At 37.0% G+C, this 19,920-nt stretch overlaps 1 protein-coding gene across 1 annotated transcript in view; it reads right to left on the bottom strand.

The window, feature by feature from the left end:
* Positions 1 to 15,510, bottom strand: part of RIPK2 (receptor interacting serine/threonine kinase 2) — a 39,036-nt gene extending 23,526 nt beyond the window's left edge. Inside the window, exons 1-5 of the mRNA XM_063079795.1 lie at positions 14,678 to 15,510; positions 10,085 to 10,238; positions 7,449 to 7,604; positions 1,212 to 1,369; positions 145 to 194 (exon numbers count right to left, since the gene is read on the bottom strand). Coding sequence (XP_062935865.1) covers positions 145 to 194; positions 1,212 to 1,369; positions 7,449 to 7,604; positions 10,085 to 10,238; positions 14,678 to 14,850 — 691 coding nt within the window. The 5' untranslated portion in view covers positions 14,851 to 15,510. The remainder of the gene's footprint in view (positions 1 to 144; positions 195 to 1,211; positions 1,370 to 7,448; positions 7,605 to 10,084; positions 10,239 to 14,677) is intronic.
* Positions 15,511 to 19,920: the final 4,410 nt, after the last annotated feature.

Below are 19,920 nucleotides of genomic sequence, written 5' to 3'. Positions count from 1 at the left end.
GATTCACAATTGATAATGTTTTTATAGTGTGTTTTCTACAAAATGAATGATAGGCAGATTTAAAGTAAAATGAACTTTAAATAGTTCTGAGTGTGGCCTACAAACACAATGTTATTGAGAATAACAGAATCAAAGTATAATTACCTTCAAAAGGCTGTTTTCTGGATAATACTTCCCATGTGATAACTGCATAGCTATTCAAGACAAAAACATATATATCACACATTATAAATAAATTCTGCATAATAAACTAAAATAGCACTAAGTTTAAAAGCTGACTGTGGAGATATCATTTTGAAAGTGATAAGGTAGTGAAATGATGCATAAAGAATTACTTTATACAACCAAGATGATAAACACTCAAATACAGTTTTGTTTTGAAAAGAAATCTATCTTAATATGAAAAATTAGGAAATTACTGTAATACAAACTTTTACATTCCCACCAGCAGTGTATGAGGGTTCAGTCTTTCCATATCACTGCCTAATACTAGACATTACAAATGATCATTTTCCTTTTCTCTGGCTAAGTAACCAGTATCAAGAACAATGTGTTATGCTTATTTCTGCATTATGAGATTATAAGTAATCTGCATCTGAAACATGAAAACATGATCTTACCAAACACATTGATTTGTTGTAAAACGGTTCACACATGTACAAATATTAGGAATTCTCTTTTTTTATTTTTTAAAGATGACTGGTAAGGGATCTTAACCCTTATGTTAGTGTTGTCAGCACGCTCTCCCAAGAGAGTCACAGGCTGGCCCCTAAAAATTCTTTAAATAAAAACATCCCCATGATTTTATCAAGATGATTAAGAGTTTATTTATTTCTCTAAAAAGATGTGTAGATCTCAAAGATTGAAAGGTTGAATAGGAGGAGAATCTTAAAGGTAAAATGTTAGAAACCATTGTTTACCTTTGCTTCCCCAAGTCACGTATGATAAATACCCTTGCGTATTATCATAAATTGACAGAATCATAAATTGACAGAACAAGAAGATATGCTTTAAAAATTTTTAAAGGATGTAAAAGTTGCTTAAAACAAGGCATTTTTAATTTGAAAAATATTAATCATTGTGGCCTCTAGTATATTTTCACCACAGTCCTGAGAGACGAATAAAAATCACACTTTAAAATGTAGCTTCAAAATTGTTTAATCTTATGTTTCAGACAAAGTTAACTTGGAACAAAAGCAACTTTACTGTACCTGTATATATCATGCTTGACGCTGGCCCTTGATTTCTGTCCAGGTTCATAGTTTTCAGGTGGCATATAGATAATTGTTCCTCCTTCTGGTGCAGATTTGCTACTTCGTGACTGTGAGAGGGACATCATGCGCCATTTTGATAAACCAAAATCTGCAATCTGTAAAAGAAAAGAGTACATTATTGAATTTAGAAATATTCTCTTTAAAAAGCCCTCAAATTGACTGGCTTTGTGTATATTCACTGTATTTAGATATCAGACCAGAGGAAATGTTATATATATTAATATTTTATTTCTATATATTCCATCAGCTTCTTACCAAATTACATGCCATTGCACTGAGCCAAATAATTTCAGAAACAATACATACTGACTTGACGTTTAGCACAATAACAGAAATTTCAAAAGAGAGACTAAGTTTTGAAAAATTAAAGAGAAGCATTTTTTGCCTGATATTCTGAATGAGTGCATACACTGAACATTTTACTTTTTATGACAAGCAGCTTTATATCATGTCTTTTCCAAATTCACCTACATTTTACATAACTGTTAAGTCTACTTATATCTCACACAATTGTCACTGGGCATTGTTTACAAGCCAGGTTTATATGGTCTTATTTGTAATGCACTAAAAGTAGTATCCTTAAATTTTGAAATAAGCAAAATCCCAATATAGTAAAGGTAATTATTATAGCTTTATGCCTACCACTAAAAGGATCACATCTGGTGGCAACAGTATAGTTAGCACAAAAAACATATTTATATCCATGATAATGGGTGAGTAAAGAATTATCAGTGACAAGCGTTTCGTACTTTTGATATGTCCGTTATAGTTTTACTTCAATTGTAAATATTGTGCAGATGTTATACAATATCTCACAATTCTATAAATATTTAAAAGTTTCCTTATTTTAAAAAAATGGAAGACAAAACGTAAATACAGAATCAATGTTTAGTGGAGTGAGCTCCATCCAGCACACCATTTGTTTTGATTATTTAAGTATTAGATTTTTACTACTTTTAACAGAAGAAATAATTTTTATCAGTGTTAGATGAATTTGAGATGAAAAAAATTGTGGCCCATACCCCAAAAAAGGAGGGGTAGAAAAATGAATCTTTTATACATTAACTATAATAAAAGGGAAAATCTAAGAAAAAAATATAAATAATACTGAGAATATTTTAAATTCTATTCATAGCAAAGAAGTACCAAGGATACTTTATTGCTTGATGAAAAAGAGAAAGTAGAGGTTATCAACTATTACTTTGCTTCTGTTTTCTCTGTCAAGGACAGTTTCTGGACTAAGATGAAGAAAATGATGTACAAGGAAGTTGAAATGTTTATAAAATCCAAGTACCTTTATTTCAAGTTATTGAGAGTCCTCAGTGCTATTAGTGTTCTTTGTGGGACAAAAATGGAGAGATGCTATAGGATATCAGAAAAGTAAATGTCAGTCTGATTTTTAAAAAAGAAAAAAAAGGTTGATTTTACAAATCTACATACTAATAGGAAACTATCCTTAAACCCTGCTGTCTAAGTCCAACACTGTGTGAAGCCTCTTTTTTTTTAAAGGCCTTAATCTCATTCAAGAGGGAGGAGTCCTCTTGGCCTAAACACCTCTTAAAAGGCTCCAACTCTTAATATTACCAAAGTGTCAACATCTGAATTTTGGAGGGGACACATTCAAACTAAGCATTCCACTCTTGGCCCCTCAAAATTCATATCCTTCTTACATACAAAATACATTCATTTCATCACAATAGCCCCCAAGTCTTAACTTGTTACAGCATCAACTTTAAAGTCAAAGTCCAAAGTCTAATCTAAACATCATACAGGTAAGACTCAGGTAAAATTCATCCTGAGGCAAATTTCCCTCTAGCTATGAGCCTGTGAAATCAAATAAATTATGTGCTTACAAAATACAATGGTAGGACAGGCATGCAATAGACACTCCTATTCCAATAGGGAGAAACAGGAAAGAAGAAAGGAATAACAGGTCACAAGTAAGTCCAAAACCCAACAGAGCAAACAACATTAAACCTTAAGGCTTGAGAATAATCTTCTTTGACTCCATGTCTCACTTTGACTTTTGTACACACTTGTGTAATGTGGATCCCAAGGCCTCAGTTAGCCCCATTCCTATGGCTTTGTTCGGTGTAGCTCATGCTTCAGCTCTCACACAATGAAGTCATGCTGGCATTGCACACTGGTGGCTCTACAGGTCTGGGGTCTTGAAGGTAGCCCTACCTCCACAGCTCCACTAAGCATTGCCCTAGTGTGGATTCTGTAGCAGCTCATCCCTGCTGCAGGTCTCTACCTAGGCCCTGAGGCTCTCCAAGGTATCCTTTGAAATCTATGTGGAGGAAGCCATGCTTCCACTGCTTTGGCACTCTGCATGCCTGCAGAACTAGCACTACATCAATGCTGCCAAGGCTCACTGCTTGTGCCCTCTGGAGTGGGGGCCTAAGTCACACTTGGGCCTGCTTGAGCCACTGCTGGGATAGACGAGGAGTACTGCAGTGGAATACAAGAAGCAGAGACCTGAGGTGACCCTGGGCTTTGAGCCCTGAGGTCCCACAATTGCTCTGAGCCCCTCCCCCTAAATCTGTTCTACTCCCAAGGCCCTAGCACTCTGAGCCTGTGACGGGTGTGGCAGCCTAGATCTCTGAAATGCCTTTAGTGTCATTCTTTCATTGTCTTGATGCATAGCATCTGGCTTCCTTCTTTCATACTTATTTCCTTATTAAAAGGTCACTTGCTCACATCTTTGGTTTTCTCTCCTAAACATCATTTTTCTTTCTTTACATGGCCAGGCTGAGAATTTTCCAAATCTTTACATTCTCCTTCCCTTTTGATTATAAATTCTCTCTTTAAATCATTTCTCTCTTCTTGCATTTTACTATAAGCAGTTAAGAAAAGCCATGCAACACCCTGAACATTTTGCTGCTTGGAGATTTCTTCTGCCAAATATCCTAGATCATTGCTCTTAAGATCTGCCTTCCCCGAAATCCTAAGATGCAGACATAATTCAGTCAAATTCTCAGCCACATTACAACAAGGATGACCTTTCTTCCAGTTTCCAATACATTGTTCCTCCTTTCCATCTCATACCATATCAGAATAGTCTTTACTGTCCATCTTTCTACCAACATCCTCTTCACAATCACTTAAGCAATCTCTAATTAGAATAAGGCTTTCTCTACAGTTCTTCACTTCTTCTCAGCCCTAATTAGAATTACACTTAATGCTCTGTTCACAGCAATCTAGGCTTTTCCTAGCATTCACTTCCAAACTGTTCCAGCTTCTTTCCATTACCCAGTTCCAAAGTTGCTTCCACATCTTTCGGTATTTGTTTTAGCAACACCCCACTCATCTGGTACTAATTTCTGTCTTAGTCTGTTTATGCTGCTATAACAGAATACCACAGGCTGAGTATTTTATAAGGAACAGAAATTTATTTCTTACACTTCTGGAGGCTGGGAAGTCTAAGATCAAGGTGTTGGCATTTGGTCTTGTGAGGGCCTTCTTGCTGTGTTCTCACATGGCAGAAGGCAGAAGGTAGAAGGGCAAACTAGCTGACTTTTTGTTGACACTAAGCTCAATTTGAATAGTATGATATGACTACCTCCCAGAAGTTAATGAATTATTATGGATCTATTAAGTATTTAGGACCAGAGAAATGACACTTTCATTCAGTTCTACATTTATCAGACCACACCAAGAGTATTTTGTTCAGTTGTGAGGATCAAAATCTAAGAGAGATTTAAACAAACAGATACATCTACATAGCACCAGGGATTAAAATCTATGTAATAAGGAAAGTGGTTGAAGGAACTAAAGGTATTTACAAGGGAGAAGGATGAAATGCAAGTGTATGTGAGGAGCTGTGGGAACATAGCTATCTTCAAATATTGGAGGTGCTATCATGTGCAAGTAGAATGGGATTTATTCAGTTTATCACAAAGAATGGGTGAAAGCAACCAGTAAGGAATTTTGATTGATCATGTAAGAAAATGTCACAGTCATTCAAGTAAGGATGTTAAGAAGCCCTTGTCACAGGATAACTGCCTTGGGAAATAGGGATTGTTTTAGCGAAGATTCAGAAGACTAGCTGACTATTAAGGTACCTCTACCTGTTGGTTCTGTAACTGGATCAACAGATTAGACTTTTTTTTTTTTTTTTTTTTTTTTAGCAATACTGAAGCAGCAGCTTGCTTCTCTCTTCCTTCATTTACCAATTTGTTCTAGGGAGAAAGTGTCTTTAATAAAGATTTATTTTTTCACTTAATTTTTTCTCACATTTTTTGTTTCAATTTTCCTATTGTTCCAACTTCTGCATTACTTATGTCTTTAAACTTTTTTATATTTATAATAATCTTCTGATCATGTATATTGTAAAGCAAAATAATATATAATAATACAGTGAGTTACATTTAGTATTAATTACTCAGAAACTACTTTTTATTTACTGTTATCAATTAGACATAGGATAACTGTGAAATCACTACTACATCTGGTGTCTTTAGCACCTAAGTCTTGTACCGTATGCAAAAATGAATTCAAAATGAATCATATATTTAAGAGTAAAACATAAAACTATAAAACTTCTAGAAGATAACATAAAAGGGGCTGTCCGGTTAGCTCACTTGGGAGAGCATGGTACTTGTGACACCAAGGTCAAGGGTTCAGATGCCCATACCAGCCAGCTGACAAAAAACAAAAACAAAAACAAAAAACGCAGAAAATCTTCAGGACCTAGAGCTTGGTGAAAAGTGCTTAGACATGATGGTAAAAGCATGATCCATGAAAGAAAAAACCTTGATAGATCAGACTTCACCAAAATTAAAACTTTTGCTCTGTGAAAGTCCCTGTTAAAAGGAGAAAATGACAAACTATAGACTGGGAGGAAAAATTTGCAAACTACATATCTGATGAAGGACTCATATCCAGAATATATAAAAAACTCTCTAACTCAACAGTAAGGAAAAAAAAATACCCTAAAGAATCCAATTAGAAAATGGGTTTAAGAGATCTGGACATTTAAAGGGGCTTAAGATATTTCATTGAAAAGGATGTATGGATGGAAAATGAGCACGTGAAAAGGTGTTCAATATCATTAGCCATTAGGAAAATGCAAATTAAGACCATAATGAGATATCACTATACACCTATTGGCACAGCTAAATAAAAAACAGTGATAATACCAAATGCTGGTGAGGATGCAGAAAAATTGGATCCCTCACACATTGCTGGTAGAATGTAAAATACTACAGCCACTCTAGAGAATAGTTTTTTTTTCTAAACAAAACATACCCTTCCTTACCATATGATCCAGCTGTTGCTCTCTTGGGAATTTATTCCAGACAAATGAAGACATGTTCACTTATAAGCCTGTACAGGATTGTTCATAGCAGCTTAACCGTAATTGCCAAAAACAGGTAAAATGTCCTTCAGTAGGTGAATGGTTAAATAACTGTGGTACACCTATACCATGGAATACTATTATCAATAAAAACCAACTACTGATAAAAGCAACAACTTAAATGGATTTCAAGAGCGTTATGATGTGTGAAAAAAGCCAATCTCAAAATACCACATACTATATGATTCCATTTACACAGCATTCTCAAAATGACAAAATTATAGAGATGGAAAACAGATTAGTGGTTGTCAAGGGTAAAGGGTGGTGAAAGGGAAAATGTGGGTGTGACCACAGAGGGTAGCACGAGCAATTTCTTTGTGGTGTCGGAATAGTGATGTACCTTGATTGCTGTGGTGGTTACACAAATCTACATGTGATAAAGTGTCATAAACTATATACATGCATTGTACCAATGCCAAATTCCTTGTCTTGAAATTGTACTATAATTATGTGTGTTGTAACCAGAGAGAAAACTGGGTAAAGGATACATAGGACCTCTTTGTACTATTTTGCAACATCCTGTGAATCTATAATAACTTCAAAATAAAAAGTAAAAAAAAAAACAAAAAAAGGTAATCTCGACAATTTCAATTAAGAAACATAATGACTTTGTATTTATATCATAACTCTATCTTTGTAGTCTAAGAATAACTAAACCACTTCATCAGGAAGAATGGGGACTGAAGATAGGAATTAGGGACTACGGAAAAGGGAGTGAGATTAAATTGGCTAGGTGGAAGAAATAACTCACAAATCTTTTTAAAACTATTAAGCACAAGGATACAGATAAACTTTTTTTTTTTTAAAGTAATCACCTTAACATGAAATTCATTATCCAATAAAATATTTTGAGTCTTCAAGTCATGATGAAGTAAAGGAGGATTCATATTGTGCAGGTAATTTACACCAAGTGCAATTTCATGCAGGATGCGAAATCTCAAAGGCCAAGCAACAACAGGATATTCAGTTTTCTTCATATATATGAAAAGAAAGAAAATGAAAATTAGTCCAAATTTCACTACATTTCATGCTTAGAGAATTAAATATTTCATGAGAAAATATAAACTAAGGTTGAAACCTATGCTCATTTTTATAACATAGAATCAGTTTGATACAAGGGAACTTCAAAAGATTTATGGAAAGATTTGTATTATCTTTTAATTCTATTTTTCCACAAACTTTTTGAAGTGTCTTATTTTGTTTAACATTCTTGTACTTTACTATCCTCACTTTTTAGAGAAAGTGATAACTTTATAGTACTGATACTTCCTTTTAGTTTATATTGATTATGCAACCACATGGTATTCGGTCTTCTTTCTCCAACTGACACAGATCTCAAATATTTTGTATCTATATATAGCCAGACACACATACCTATACTGTTCATATCCACCTCCTTGTTCTATGGCTTAATGAAGTAACTTGTGCACGCACACACACACACACAATTACACACAATTTGTTTCTAGCACATACAAAACCGTTCATTCAAAATTTATATTTTAATTTTTCTATTGATATAAAACCATACATTATTATTACAATAATCACTGCATCAATTAAAAATTATGACCATATTATATTTATTGACTAAGCATTAATAGCTCATACTTTTAATCATATAATTTATTAATCTGCATTCCAGTTTGGAAAATTAACCTTTGAGAGTTTTGTTTTTGTGAAAGAGATAAAGATCATTTTTGTTTTCAACCCATATTATACAAATGCATTTAAAACATAATGTTTTATATTTCTTGGTACTTATAACCAATAACCCCCTAAGCTTTCTTAAAATAAATGTTTTCTGACCATAAAAGTTAATGTAGCTCCCCAGGAGAATGAACATAGAAAAATCAGACGATTTGGGAAGACAGACAATGAATCATCAGGCATCGTGCTATTGGATACATTTTTCTAAATGCTATGAAAAATTATGCTTCTACTGAAAACTCAAAACTGTTCTTGAGAATTTTTTCTGCAAATGGAACAGCTTATAGTTCAGTAATCAACCCAACAGGGGGAGGGGCTTAAAATACTTTAGATTGCTTATATTGCATTTCGGTATTTTTCAATGATCTTTTTGTGAGGTTGGGGGAGGGTGCTTCAAGATAAATCCTACCTTAAATCCTTTCTAAATTTTCAGGAAATCAGAGGAAACACAAAAAACTAACGTGGAACACATTACTTCCTCAGGTATACACAGAGCCCCATCCTCTAGAGTAACTGGATCTTTTAGTCTGTAAAAAAGTAATGTTTTCTGAAAATTATGCGGTTTAAAGGAGAAATCAGGCCTCTCCGCAGCATAGTGTTATATGGAGGATTATCACAGAGATAAGGGTAGCAGGGTGCTCACTCTATATTTTATGATTCCTTCCAGGAGTTAGCAATCCCCCTGGAGGAGGCTGTAGAATCTCTAGTGGGCTCTAAATTTGGGTGCCAGAGTATCTATGGGGGTGTGGGAAGGAAACCTTAGAATTTCTACTTATAATAACTTCTAAAAAAATAAAAATAAATCGTGCTTTATTAATATTTATATCTTAATTGCTATGGTAATTACACAAATCTTACAGACTAACACCAGTAACTTTACTCCATCCTTGTTGCAGATGGTCATAAGTCATAGACAGAATGCGATGTATTCTGAAACGAAGAGGAATTTACTCCACGAGTGGCTGACAGTGGCACCCACTTTCCTGTGGTCACTTACAGAGCATTGTAATGTATTATAATTTAGGAGTGTCCAGTAATTGGATTTTATGGATTATATTATGCAGTTTTAACTAAACCAAACAACACTCACAAAACTGCAAATAGGAAATTATATTAATAATGTAAACTCAAGCAAAAAACAATAATTGAATACACATATTTTGAGAATGAGGACCCCTGAATATGTTTACTGCAGGAATTCACCATCAAAGCCAGAGTAACTGGTAATGTGAGAAAAAATGTAAATGGCTCATACCACTGTCTATTATGGGAAAAGCTAATGTATCTGGTACTCAGAGATTATTTATTTGGGCTGTTAATTTAGAACTTCATGGACTGAAATTAGTAACATTTAATATGAATCCTAAGTTATCATTAATATAAAATAAAATATGGCTTAACAGTGGATTGTAGAGTGTGGAGAGTTTATTTTTTCTCTTTTTCATTCCTACCTGTGTATATATGCATGTAGATACTGGAATTCAGTATAAACGTCAGGAACAGTAACCTAAGCAAAATAACCTAGGTCCCTTAGAACACAGAGCCTAACTCCACAGTATTTTTATCAATGCAAAAGAAGCCCCAAAGGTAAAACTTTACCACATGACTGTTTTTCATTATTTTTGCTTTGATTTTTCTATATATTCCCCAAATAATCTGATCAAATGTAAAACCAAGGTACTATATGTAGTCTGAATAACAGAAATGGTAATTATAGGCACTGAAAATGTACAATACTTACCCTATGTAGGAGTTCATTTAATGATCCATTTGGCATGTATTCAGTAACTATTCCCAAAAATTCTGGCTCATTGCAAATTCCCAAAATTGGAAGAATGTAACTAAATCTAGCTTTGTGTAAAATTTCAGCTTCTCTTAGGACATCATTTCTTTCACTAAGGAAAGAAAATACACAATTATTTCAAATAATGAAAAATACACAATTATCATGCCCATAAGATTAATTAAGCCTGGATTTTCATTAATTAGCTATGTGACCTCATGTAAATCATGCAACTTCTCTGTCCCTCAGTTTCATCATATTTATAACCGAGATAATACCTATCCTATATATTTCACAGGTCTGCTTAGAGACCAAAATAACTTATATAAACCACTGACAGGTAAAAGTGCTATACACAGGTTATTATATTGTACTTTTCCAAGGAAAGGGAAAGAACACAGTGTCAGTTTATTAAGCCTATCAATGTTAGAATGATTGGTGCTTGAACTAATTAAATTATTAAATTTATGTTATATTAAAATGAACAAATTCGATTAGAATATTATATTAAATTTTATGGTTGCATACCATATAAAATTTTCCCAAATATCCTGAATATTAAAACATTTAAATGTTGTAGATTTAAATGACTAGATGATAATAGCCTCATAAAGATCAATAATGCTTAGAAATTATACACCAGAATTCAGGAAAAGAATCCTGAGAACAGGTAAATGTTTACAACTGATATGTGGGGTGACTCTGGATCTCAGGTTCATTTGCTTATTCATGCATAAAACAAAAAATATTTAACTTTCATTATGAATAAAGAACTGTGCTTAGCAGTATGGAGAATACAGAGATATAAATACATAGTCTCTGCCTTCAAGTTGGTTGCCCAGAAATGAAAAAAAAAAAGAAAAGAGAAAAGAAAAAAACTATGGGCAGTTTAGAGAAAAGAGTGTAAATTTTGGGCTAGGAGAATCACTGCAGTTTTCAAAGTAGGATTACAGAATTTCAGCACTGGAGAGAGGGCATCTAAGATGGGTAAGGCCTCCACAAGAGCAGAGACCTTGCCTGGGGACCTGTGTATCCCCAGGATTTGGAACAGTGCCTACCACATAGTAACATAGTAGATGTCCAATAGATCTATATTTCAAATGAATTCAGGAAAGTTAAAGAGAAGGCTATGTTTGGGAAATTGTGAACTGTTTACCACATTTTACTTTACATTGCTATTTCTCTTTCTTAAAAGATTTCTGGGCAACTTGAAGGCAAGATAACATAATATAAAAGGAATAAAGGTGAATAAGATAGGCTAGGGGCACATCTCAGAGTCTTAAAGCCATATTAGGGTACCAATCCACTTCATTTGGCAGTCACTGAGTTGTGACTGAAGGTTTTTGAAGTAGGTAATGGCAGTAGAACAAAATTTTAGGATGAATAACTTGGCAGCGGGATGTAGGATCAGCCAAAAGAGGTAGAGTTTGAAAGTCAGGCATTAGATTTCAATACTGGTTAAGATGTGAAGTAATGAGAGCCTAACCTATAAAGGTAGCAGTGAAAATGGAAAGAAAAACACTAGCTTGAATGGAATGCCTAGGTCATGGTGACAGACTGACTGATTGCGGGGGCTAAAAAAATGGAAGGGAGTTGGAGATGCTATCAGCTTTTACTCTGGATGACTGGGTGTTGGTAGCAGCAATAACAGAAATCAAAACGTTTCCAGGAGAAGCTATTAGGTAAGCGATGATGTTAAGTCAGCTCTTAAACCACCCAAGCTCTAGATCAATGGCTGTTGTAATACGTAGCAACAGACATTCCAGACCTACTTTTAAAACAAACAAAAAACAAGCTAAAAAAAAGTAGTGATTTTTTTTGAATCAGTAATATAGTGATATGTTTTAAAATTCAAGAGAAACAAGAAGGTATAAAGTGAAAAGCTCTCTTTCTCCCTGTCCTTCAATCATTTAATACCCCAACTATGAGGAAACCAATTATACCAGCTTGTGAGACCTGTTTTAATTAACCTTGTACTGAAAAGCTGAAACATTTCTGTGTTTGCCCTAAGAAATTGGGCCGACAAGACAGTTATTGTGTAGCACTCTTACAGGCAGATACAAAGGAGTAAACTGAAGATTCCTGAGAAAGAACATTCTTTCTTCCTCCCATTAAGAGTATGAGGCATTCTTCCTTCTATTGTGACCCTATTATGTATCAGTCACTTTACATGCACTGTTATCCTAAGATCAACCCTCTAAATTGGTTTCATTATCCCCACTTTTATATGAGGGCACTAAGACTCAGGAAAACTTAATTTTCTAATGGCTACACCAATAATAAATGGCAAGGTTGGAGTCAGATTTGGACGGCAGTCATGTGACTCTAAAAAATAAAAATAAAAAATACAGTTTCTTTAGACATATCAACAAAATTACCCAACTTAAAATTTCAATAAAAAAACAGTTATGTCATCTACAGGATATCTGAACAACCAATCGAACTCATCTACTCATAAGGGGTGGGAATATTGTTAGGGAAGTTTCACTTATTGGAAAGAAGCCAGGATATGGAGAATGACTCACCAATCACCAAAATAAGAACATGTAACATCACATAAACTTATTTTTCTTTCAGGTAATCCCAAAGGACAATGCAAACATTTTCCAGGCCACAGCCCAATAAGTACATGTATTTATTATTCGCACTGTAGAAGTGAGGAAATAGACACTCCATGAGTCAATTGCATAGCCCAGCCCTATGGTCAGACTACATAAATACTGATAATATTAGGCTCTTAGGTAATAAGTGGGAGAAAAGAATGTGATGCAGTAATGCCAGTGTTTCAATGGTCTTATGGCTTCTTTGAGGACAGAATTAATGTTCTACTCAATTTAGTGAAGAATTTTAGACTGTAAAAATTGTTAATGAGTATGGGAAGAGAATTCCCTCTTCACTCCTTGGCCCCCAAATGTCACAAAGCTTAGATGAATTAATATCTTGAGAAGCAGCATCCAAAATGGGGGGATCAATCATCTTTAGAATACCTAATGGATCCATCAGTGTTACATTTCCATATAATATTTGCATAGTTGGTCCTCAAATATGACCACCCTCTCTAACCAATGACTACATACACATATGCAGACTTGCTCAGCACTTGCTCCACAGAATATAAGGCCCAGGGTAAACATATACCACACCCTGTATATATCACTGAACCCAGATTATAGTGTACAAAAAGTGGGAACAATCTCTAGGGATGTCCCAAATCTACTATGTAATATAGCCTATCCAAGCCTGACAGTGAGATACAGTCAAGAAAAGCCACAGGTAGATGAAAGTCTAATAAATCTGGTAGGGCTGAAGCTGAGGAATTTATTTGATATCGGTTGCTAACAGCTCTGGCCAATCAGGCATCTATCATGATGTATTATCACATTAGACACAGGGGAAGGAGGAAAGAATGTTGTAATCATGAACGTTAACTCACTAAAAACTGAATGCAGGGCCTAGTTAAATCCCTGCAGGAAGGAAAATATGCAAGACTGGTGACTAGACCCATTGACTACTACACACAGTCACAGGCCTATGGTATATAGTTGTAATGTTCTTCTGGAAACAAAAACTAATGCTAACCTTCCCTTAAAACCTGGACACAGCATTAAAATTGTTCCAGGATGTGAGAGACATTAGCAATTTTGGACCATTTAATAGACTTTTGATGCAATTTATTGTTAGCAAAAATAATACTCATTTCCTTAGGGATGATCTTTTCTCTGAGAGTGGAAGAAACTGAACTGCTAATGTTGAGTTTGAGATTTAAAACCACAAACAAAACAAAAATAAAAAGCCCAAATCAAAACATCCCAGACATTGGAACAGCGCTGTCCAATAAAAATATAATATGAACCACATATACAATTTAAAGTTTTCTAGTGGCCCCATCAGAAAAAAGTAAAAAAAAAAAAATGAATTTTAATAATATCTTATATTTAACCCAATATATCAAAATATTATTTTAGCATGTAATCAATATAAAAACATTAATGAGACATCATAACTTCTCTTGTTTGTTAGTACAAAGTGTTCAAAGTCTGGTGTGTATTTTACAATTTCAGCACCTTTCAATTCAGACGGCCATATTTGGAGTGCTCAATAGCCACCTTTGGCTAAAAGCTACCTATTGAACAGTGCAGCCCTACAGCCAGATTTCAAAAAAAAAAAAAAGTAAAAAACAAAGCAAACAGAACCGACACCCACAATATAAACACACATCAACTTCAATAAGCAGGGCGTTCAGAGTTGGGCTGTGACTGCTGATTTCGGAGTACGGAAAGAGGATGCTTAGGGCAGTAAGAGAGAAGGGGCAGTGGAGAGAAGAGATGAATGGAGGAATGCGATCATTGTGTCTCTAGAGAGGCCGGTTCTCCCCCGCATGCCAGCCCCAAGCTTGAAGGGCCACCTAGAGGTGACGAAGGGAGCGGGTGGGGCCCACCGGGGCCCACCCCAAGTGGTCACTGCCCTTTGGGTTCTAGGGCCCGCTTGCCGCGGGGGCGGGGGGTGCAGCCGAGCTCGGGGCTCTGCCGGGGAACCGCGGTGGCGCCCTACCTGTCGAGCAGCGGCGTGTGGATGTGCAGGTGCTTCACGGCCACCTGAACGCGCCAGTCTGCGTGGCGGGCGGACGACACGGTGCCCGAGGCTCCGCGGCTCAGGTAGCGCAGGTCGGCGAGCTTGTGGTAGGGAATGGTGGGCAGCGCGCTGCAGATGGCCTCGCCGTTCATGGTCACGGGCTGCGCTGGCGCTCAGGCCGCGGCCGGTGCCGGCTGTGCCCGCCGCTCCCGCGGCTCCTCGACCTCCGGGATCCGCCCGTGCGCCAGCGAGGCCGCCAAGGCCCTTCCTGCCCCGGGACACTAGGTCACGAGGGCGCCCATTCCCCGGGCGGCCCACGCCAGCCACTGCTTTGCGGGAGCCGGAGTAGACACTTATTTCAGGAGACCGGAGTCAAGTTTTTAGCACCGTGTCGCGCCGAGGAGGTGCTTCCTCTTGCGGACCTGGCCCTCCCAGGCGCGCCCCGCCACCCGGCTCCGCTGGCCCAGCTCCTCCCTCCCCAAGCTTCCCAGGCGACGTCAGCCGCACACACAGGCTGATGGAGGGTCCGCCTCCCTGTCGCCGCCCTCCCACCGGGCTCCCGCCTCGACCTGAGGCCGGGGATCCTCCACCCGCGTCGCGTGGCCCGACGATCTGGCCGACACCACAGGGCTGAGGCGGGCGGGCCGCAGGGGGAAAGGGAGGCGAGGCGCACCTCCTGTCTTCTCTTCCCCCCAGCCCTAGGTTTGGAAAAGTTTTCCTTTGGGAAAGCCCCTCTCGCTGGCTTGCTGGCCACTGTTGGATTGGGAGAATTCTCCTCTCGGCCGTGGGTCTTACGGGAGTCGCCGAAAGCCCAGAGGTGGCGGGGCGGGCGTGGGGCTGGGAGCTTCCAGACGGGGGCGCTCCGGCTCCCGACTCCTGACTGCGCCTGCGCAGGAAGAGTTTCGCGGGAGTTCAGTGACCTCCTCCAGAGGGCTCCTGACTTAATGAGGACGTAAATTCACGCCTATCTGGACTCCAGGCTTCCCTCACTAACAGCCACTTTAGGAGTGAGGGGTGGATGACAAATCCTGTCAACAGTGGAGCGAGTTCAGATGTTTAACTCCCATAGGATCTGCTGTTCTCTCTTCCTTCTTACTATCATAAGTATATTCAGAGATTGAAAAATAACCTTGAGAGAGTCCAGCTCTGTGACTTTGGGTAAGACTGCAAAGATTTCTTTCTTATAGATCTGGGAGGGATGCAATCAGTGTTTAATGCCAATCAAAAAAAGACTGCAAACATCTTTCCCTCTTTCCGCTTTAAACAAACACCTTCCTTCTCAGATGACCATTTGTAGGGTGTGAGTGCAAGTATTATATACAATACCAAGTCCATACTAGCTATTTAATGAATTCTAAGGCAACAGTAATAAGGAATGACTGAATTGAATAGAGGATTTCTGCCTACAGAGAACCAATACTTCTTGTATTTTTGCATTACCTAAATGAGAGTAACAATGTTACATTTTACAATCATGGGAAGTTGTCATCAAAAAGTGTGTTTAAAAATTTTGATCATTTACAATAAAATGTTTAGTTTTGAAGATATGGTCTGATACTCTGTGCTCTATTGCTTACTTAATAAGCTTTTTGCTACAAAAGTGTTCAGAAAACTTTTTCATTCAAGAATACTATGTTAATGGAATCATAAAATATGCGAAGTTTTGAGACTGGTTTCATTCACTCAGTGACATGCCCTTGAGATCCATCCAAGATGTTGCTTGTATCAGTAGTTGGTTCTTTTTTTATTGCTGCATAGTATTCCATGGTATGGTGTACCAGTTGTTTAACCATCCACCTATTGAGGGACATTTTAGTTGTTCCTGATTTTGGCTATTACAAATAAAGGAGCTATGAATAATATGTATAGGTTTTTGTGTGAACATAAATTTTTGTTTCTCTGAGATAAATGTCCAGGATTGTAATAGCTGCACTGCAAGATAAAAGTATGTTTAGTTTTAAAAGAAACTGCCACACAATTTTCCAGAGTGACATTTTACACTCTCACCAGCAATATATGAAAGATTCCATTTCTCTGCATTTATCACTATTTTTATTTTAATAATCTAGTAAGTGTGTAGTAATATCTTGTGTGTATGACCCACACACAATTTTTGAATGCAATTATATTAAGTTTTATCATATATATGTAGGTCTATTGTAGCCTTTTGTGAGTCTCTTAAATCTGTATTTCACTATATTGGCTGTCTTCTCCAGAAAGCACAATGTTTGGAATTATACGTACCTGACTTCAGCTCTTTGCTTTGTTACTTATGAACCATGTGACTTTGGTCAGCCTGATTAACCTCTCTGAGGGCGTATCTTCAATAAGATAATCTATCTAAAGTGTTTAGTATACAGCATACTCTCAATAGATACTACTTTCTTTCTCTTCTGTGTTTTTAACTCAACAAAAATGTGAACCTGAGAAAAGCAAGTTTAGAATCTAGTAGAAGTAACCACTAGAGACCTCTCTTCATTAATTAATCAGAAAAATTAGTATTCAGAAAATATTTTTTATTTGGTTTGTAAAACTTCAGAAAATCTTCCTTTGCCTTTCACATTATAACCTGTGTAAATTGCTCGTTTTACTTGCTTATTGAAATTGATCACATTGTTAAGCCTTTCAAGCTGAAATTATGAGGGTATTTCAAAACGTTCACGAAAAGATTCATATTATCTTTTAATTCAATTTTTCCATGAAATTTTTGAACTACCCTTGTATGGAGCATAATCCGGCACAAAAATGCAATTGGTATATTAATCCTGACTCCAAGCTTTCCATATCTGCATGATCTGAGTTACATAGCTAAAGAAATAGAAGTCCTTTAGGAACATTAAAGGATATATTGTGTTAATTCAGAGTAATATAGCAACTGAAATCTTTTGAAGTATTCCACGCAGGGAACCTTGCTTGCTAGAAAGTCTGTATTGGTTGGGGATGGGATTAGAGGTTTTGGTGCTATATGATGGCATTAGGCCAAAAGATGCAGGATTAGCTACATTATGCCTCAAGACCCAGCCACTCTGTTGCATGAAGTGCCTTGATAGAGCTCTACACACAAAGGACAGTGGCAAAAGAAAGAAAAGTAGTATCATATTTTTAAAGCTCTGATTTGCCTGTTAGAGCCTTAGGCGAAAGGCCCAAGAAATCCTCCCCCCTCTGCCTTTCTTCATCTACCTTCAAACTGGAATGTCCTGGATTTAAGATAGAGACAGCTGGACTAACTCTCCTTAATCACTTTTTCATAATAAAATAAAAATTACATCCAAATGAAATTACACTTTATTCCTCAAACTGTATGTACAGTTTATTATTTAGAAGAAGATGGAGAAAATAATTTGCCTTAAAATCAACTACTTTGATCTTATACTTAAAGAAGAAAGGAAGCTGGGCAATATTGAGTGCCTACTATTCCACTGTTACATACTTATTTGCTTATTTATGTGCAAGAAACATTTTCTCTCTTTTTTCTTTTCATGTAAATATGATTTTGAATGAAAAAGAAATTCACCTACCAAATGGGCATGGTAAGACATACACACATTATTAAAAGGTATGAAAAATGAGCCTTTCTGATACTCCAGATCTCCAGTCCAGTTCTCCTAAGGCAACAAATAAATTTAACAAGTATTTTATATGCCATTATGCTAGGTGCTGGAAATACAAGGATAACAAAATACATGTGGTCCCTGTTCTCAAAATGTTTTGCGTGTTCTAAGGGAGATACACACCAGAACATATAATTACAGTGTGATAAATGTTCTGATAGGGAAGTCGAGGCTTTAATATAGAAGTACAGGCTGCTCTCTGATAATGGGGAGGATAAGCATGCACGATAATTTAATGAGAGTAAAACCCATAGAGATTAGGTAAATTGCCATAAATTACAGTTTGTGTATTACAGAGACAGGATTCCTGAGCAAACGTGTTTGAATCAAAGTCTGTATTCTTTCCGGGAACTGCTTGATATATCAGTGGGGTATTACATTTTCAGTTTCACTTTATATAATGGGTAAGCAGAGAAATTTAGTAACAAGAGGGAACTTCCCAGCTATGAAAAAAAAAAAAAAAAACCAACAACCCCCAAAACAGTGCTGAACAAAGATTTATTATTAATAGACATTTCATGGGAAATTCCATTTTCCTTTGATATTTTACTTGGCAGGTTTCCAAGAGTGTGGAAAGACATGTAACTAGTAGATCAGCCTGTATTTAAAAATTTCAGCCCCTGAATTTAGCAGGATATAAATTTTTAAAAAAAATTTCTTTTCTTTCTTTCTTTCTTTTTTTTTTTTTTGTTTTAGGAAGTTACTATGTGAAAGAAGTTATAAATTTAGTATCCTTTTTGGCATCCAGACATGGCTGTGGAAGAAGGTGGAACTTTTCTTTTTGTAGTAGCCCATGTAGTTTAGGTCTGTTTTAGTACATTTTGTGTTGCTATAACAGAATGCCTGAGACTGGGTAATTTATAAAGGAAAGAGGTTTATTTGGCTTACGATTCTGGGACAGCTGCATCTGGCATGGGCCTCAGGCTGCTTCTACTCATGGCAGAAAGTGGCAGGCAGCCAGCGGGTACAAGCAGATCACATGGCGAGAGGAAGCAAGAGAGAGAGAGGGGAGGTGCCAGGGTCTTTTTAAGCAACGGACTCTCGCGGGAACTAATAGAGCGAGAACTCACTCATTAATCCCCCCTCCCCTAGAGAGAGCATTGATTCATTCATGAGGGATCCGCCCCCATGACTCAATCAGTTTCCAACATTGCCATATTGGAGATCAAATTTCCACATGAGTTTTGGAGGGGACAACACATCCGAACTCCATCAAGATCATAACAGGGTCGGCTGGTACAATTGTCTGGAAGAGGAAACTGACTGAGTTAGGGGTCCAACAGCAGCTCAACAGATTGCCAAGGAGAACCCTAAGATTTACGTGAAATAAGGAACTTATTTCCCAGTAAAGGAAGCTTATGTAAATCAAGTTTCATAATGGTTCAAAGGAATAGAAATGTCTACCCTGCCAGGGCAGCCTTGTTGCACAACTCCAGGAGGCATTATTCACACTGAGGAGGTGTCATTCATATGGAATACACTATGAATGAGGCCCCCGGAATTGTGCAACGTGGAGGTCCTATGGCCTGTTTATTCCCAGTATTGTTCTGAATGACTCAAATTATCAAATGAACATAGAAGGACTTTATAAACTATCCTTTAAAAACAGGC

The sequence above is a fragment of the Cynocephalus volans genome, chromosome 15 (assembly GCF_027409185.1).
Source record: "Cynocephalus volans isolate mCynVol1 chromosome 15, mCynVol1.pri, whole genome shotgun sequence".
In the NCBI taxonomy this organism is placed as follows: Eukaryota; Metazoa; Chordata; class Mammalia; order Dermoptera; family Cynocephalidae; genus Cynocephalus; species Cynocephalus volans.
This window is presented reverse-complemented; position numbering and strand designations above follow the sequence as displayed.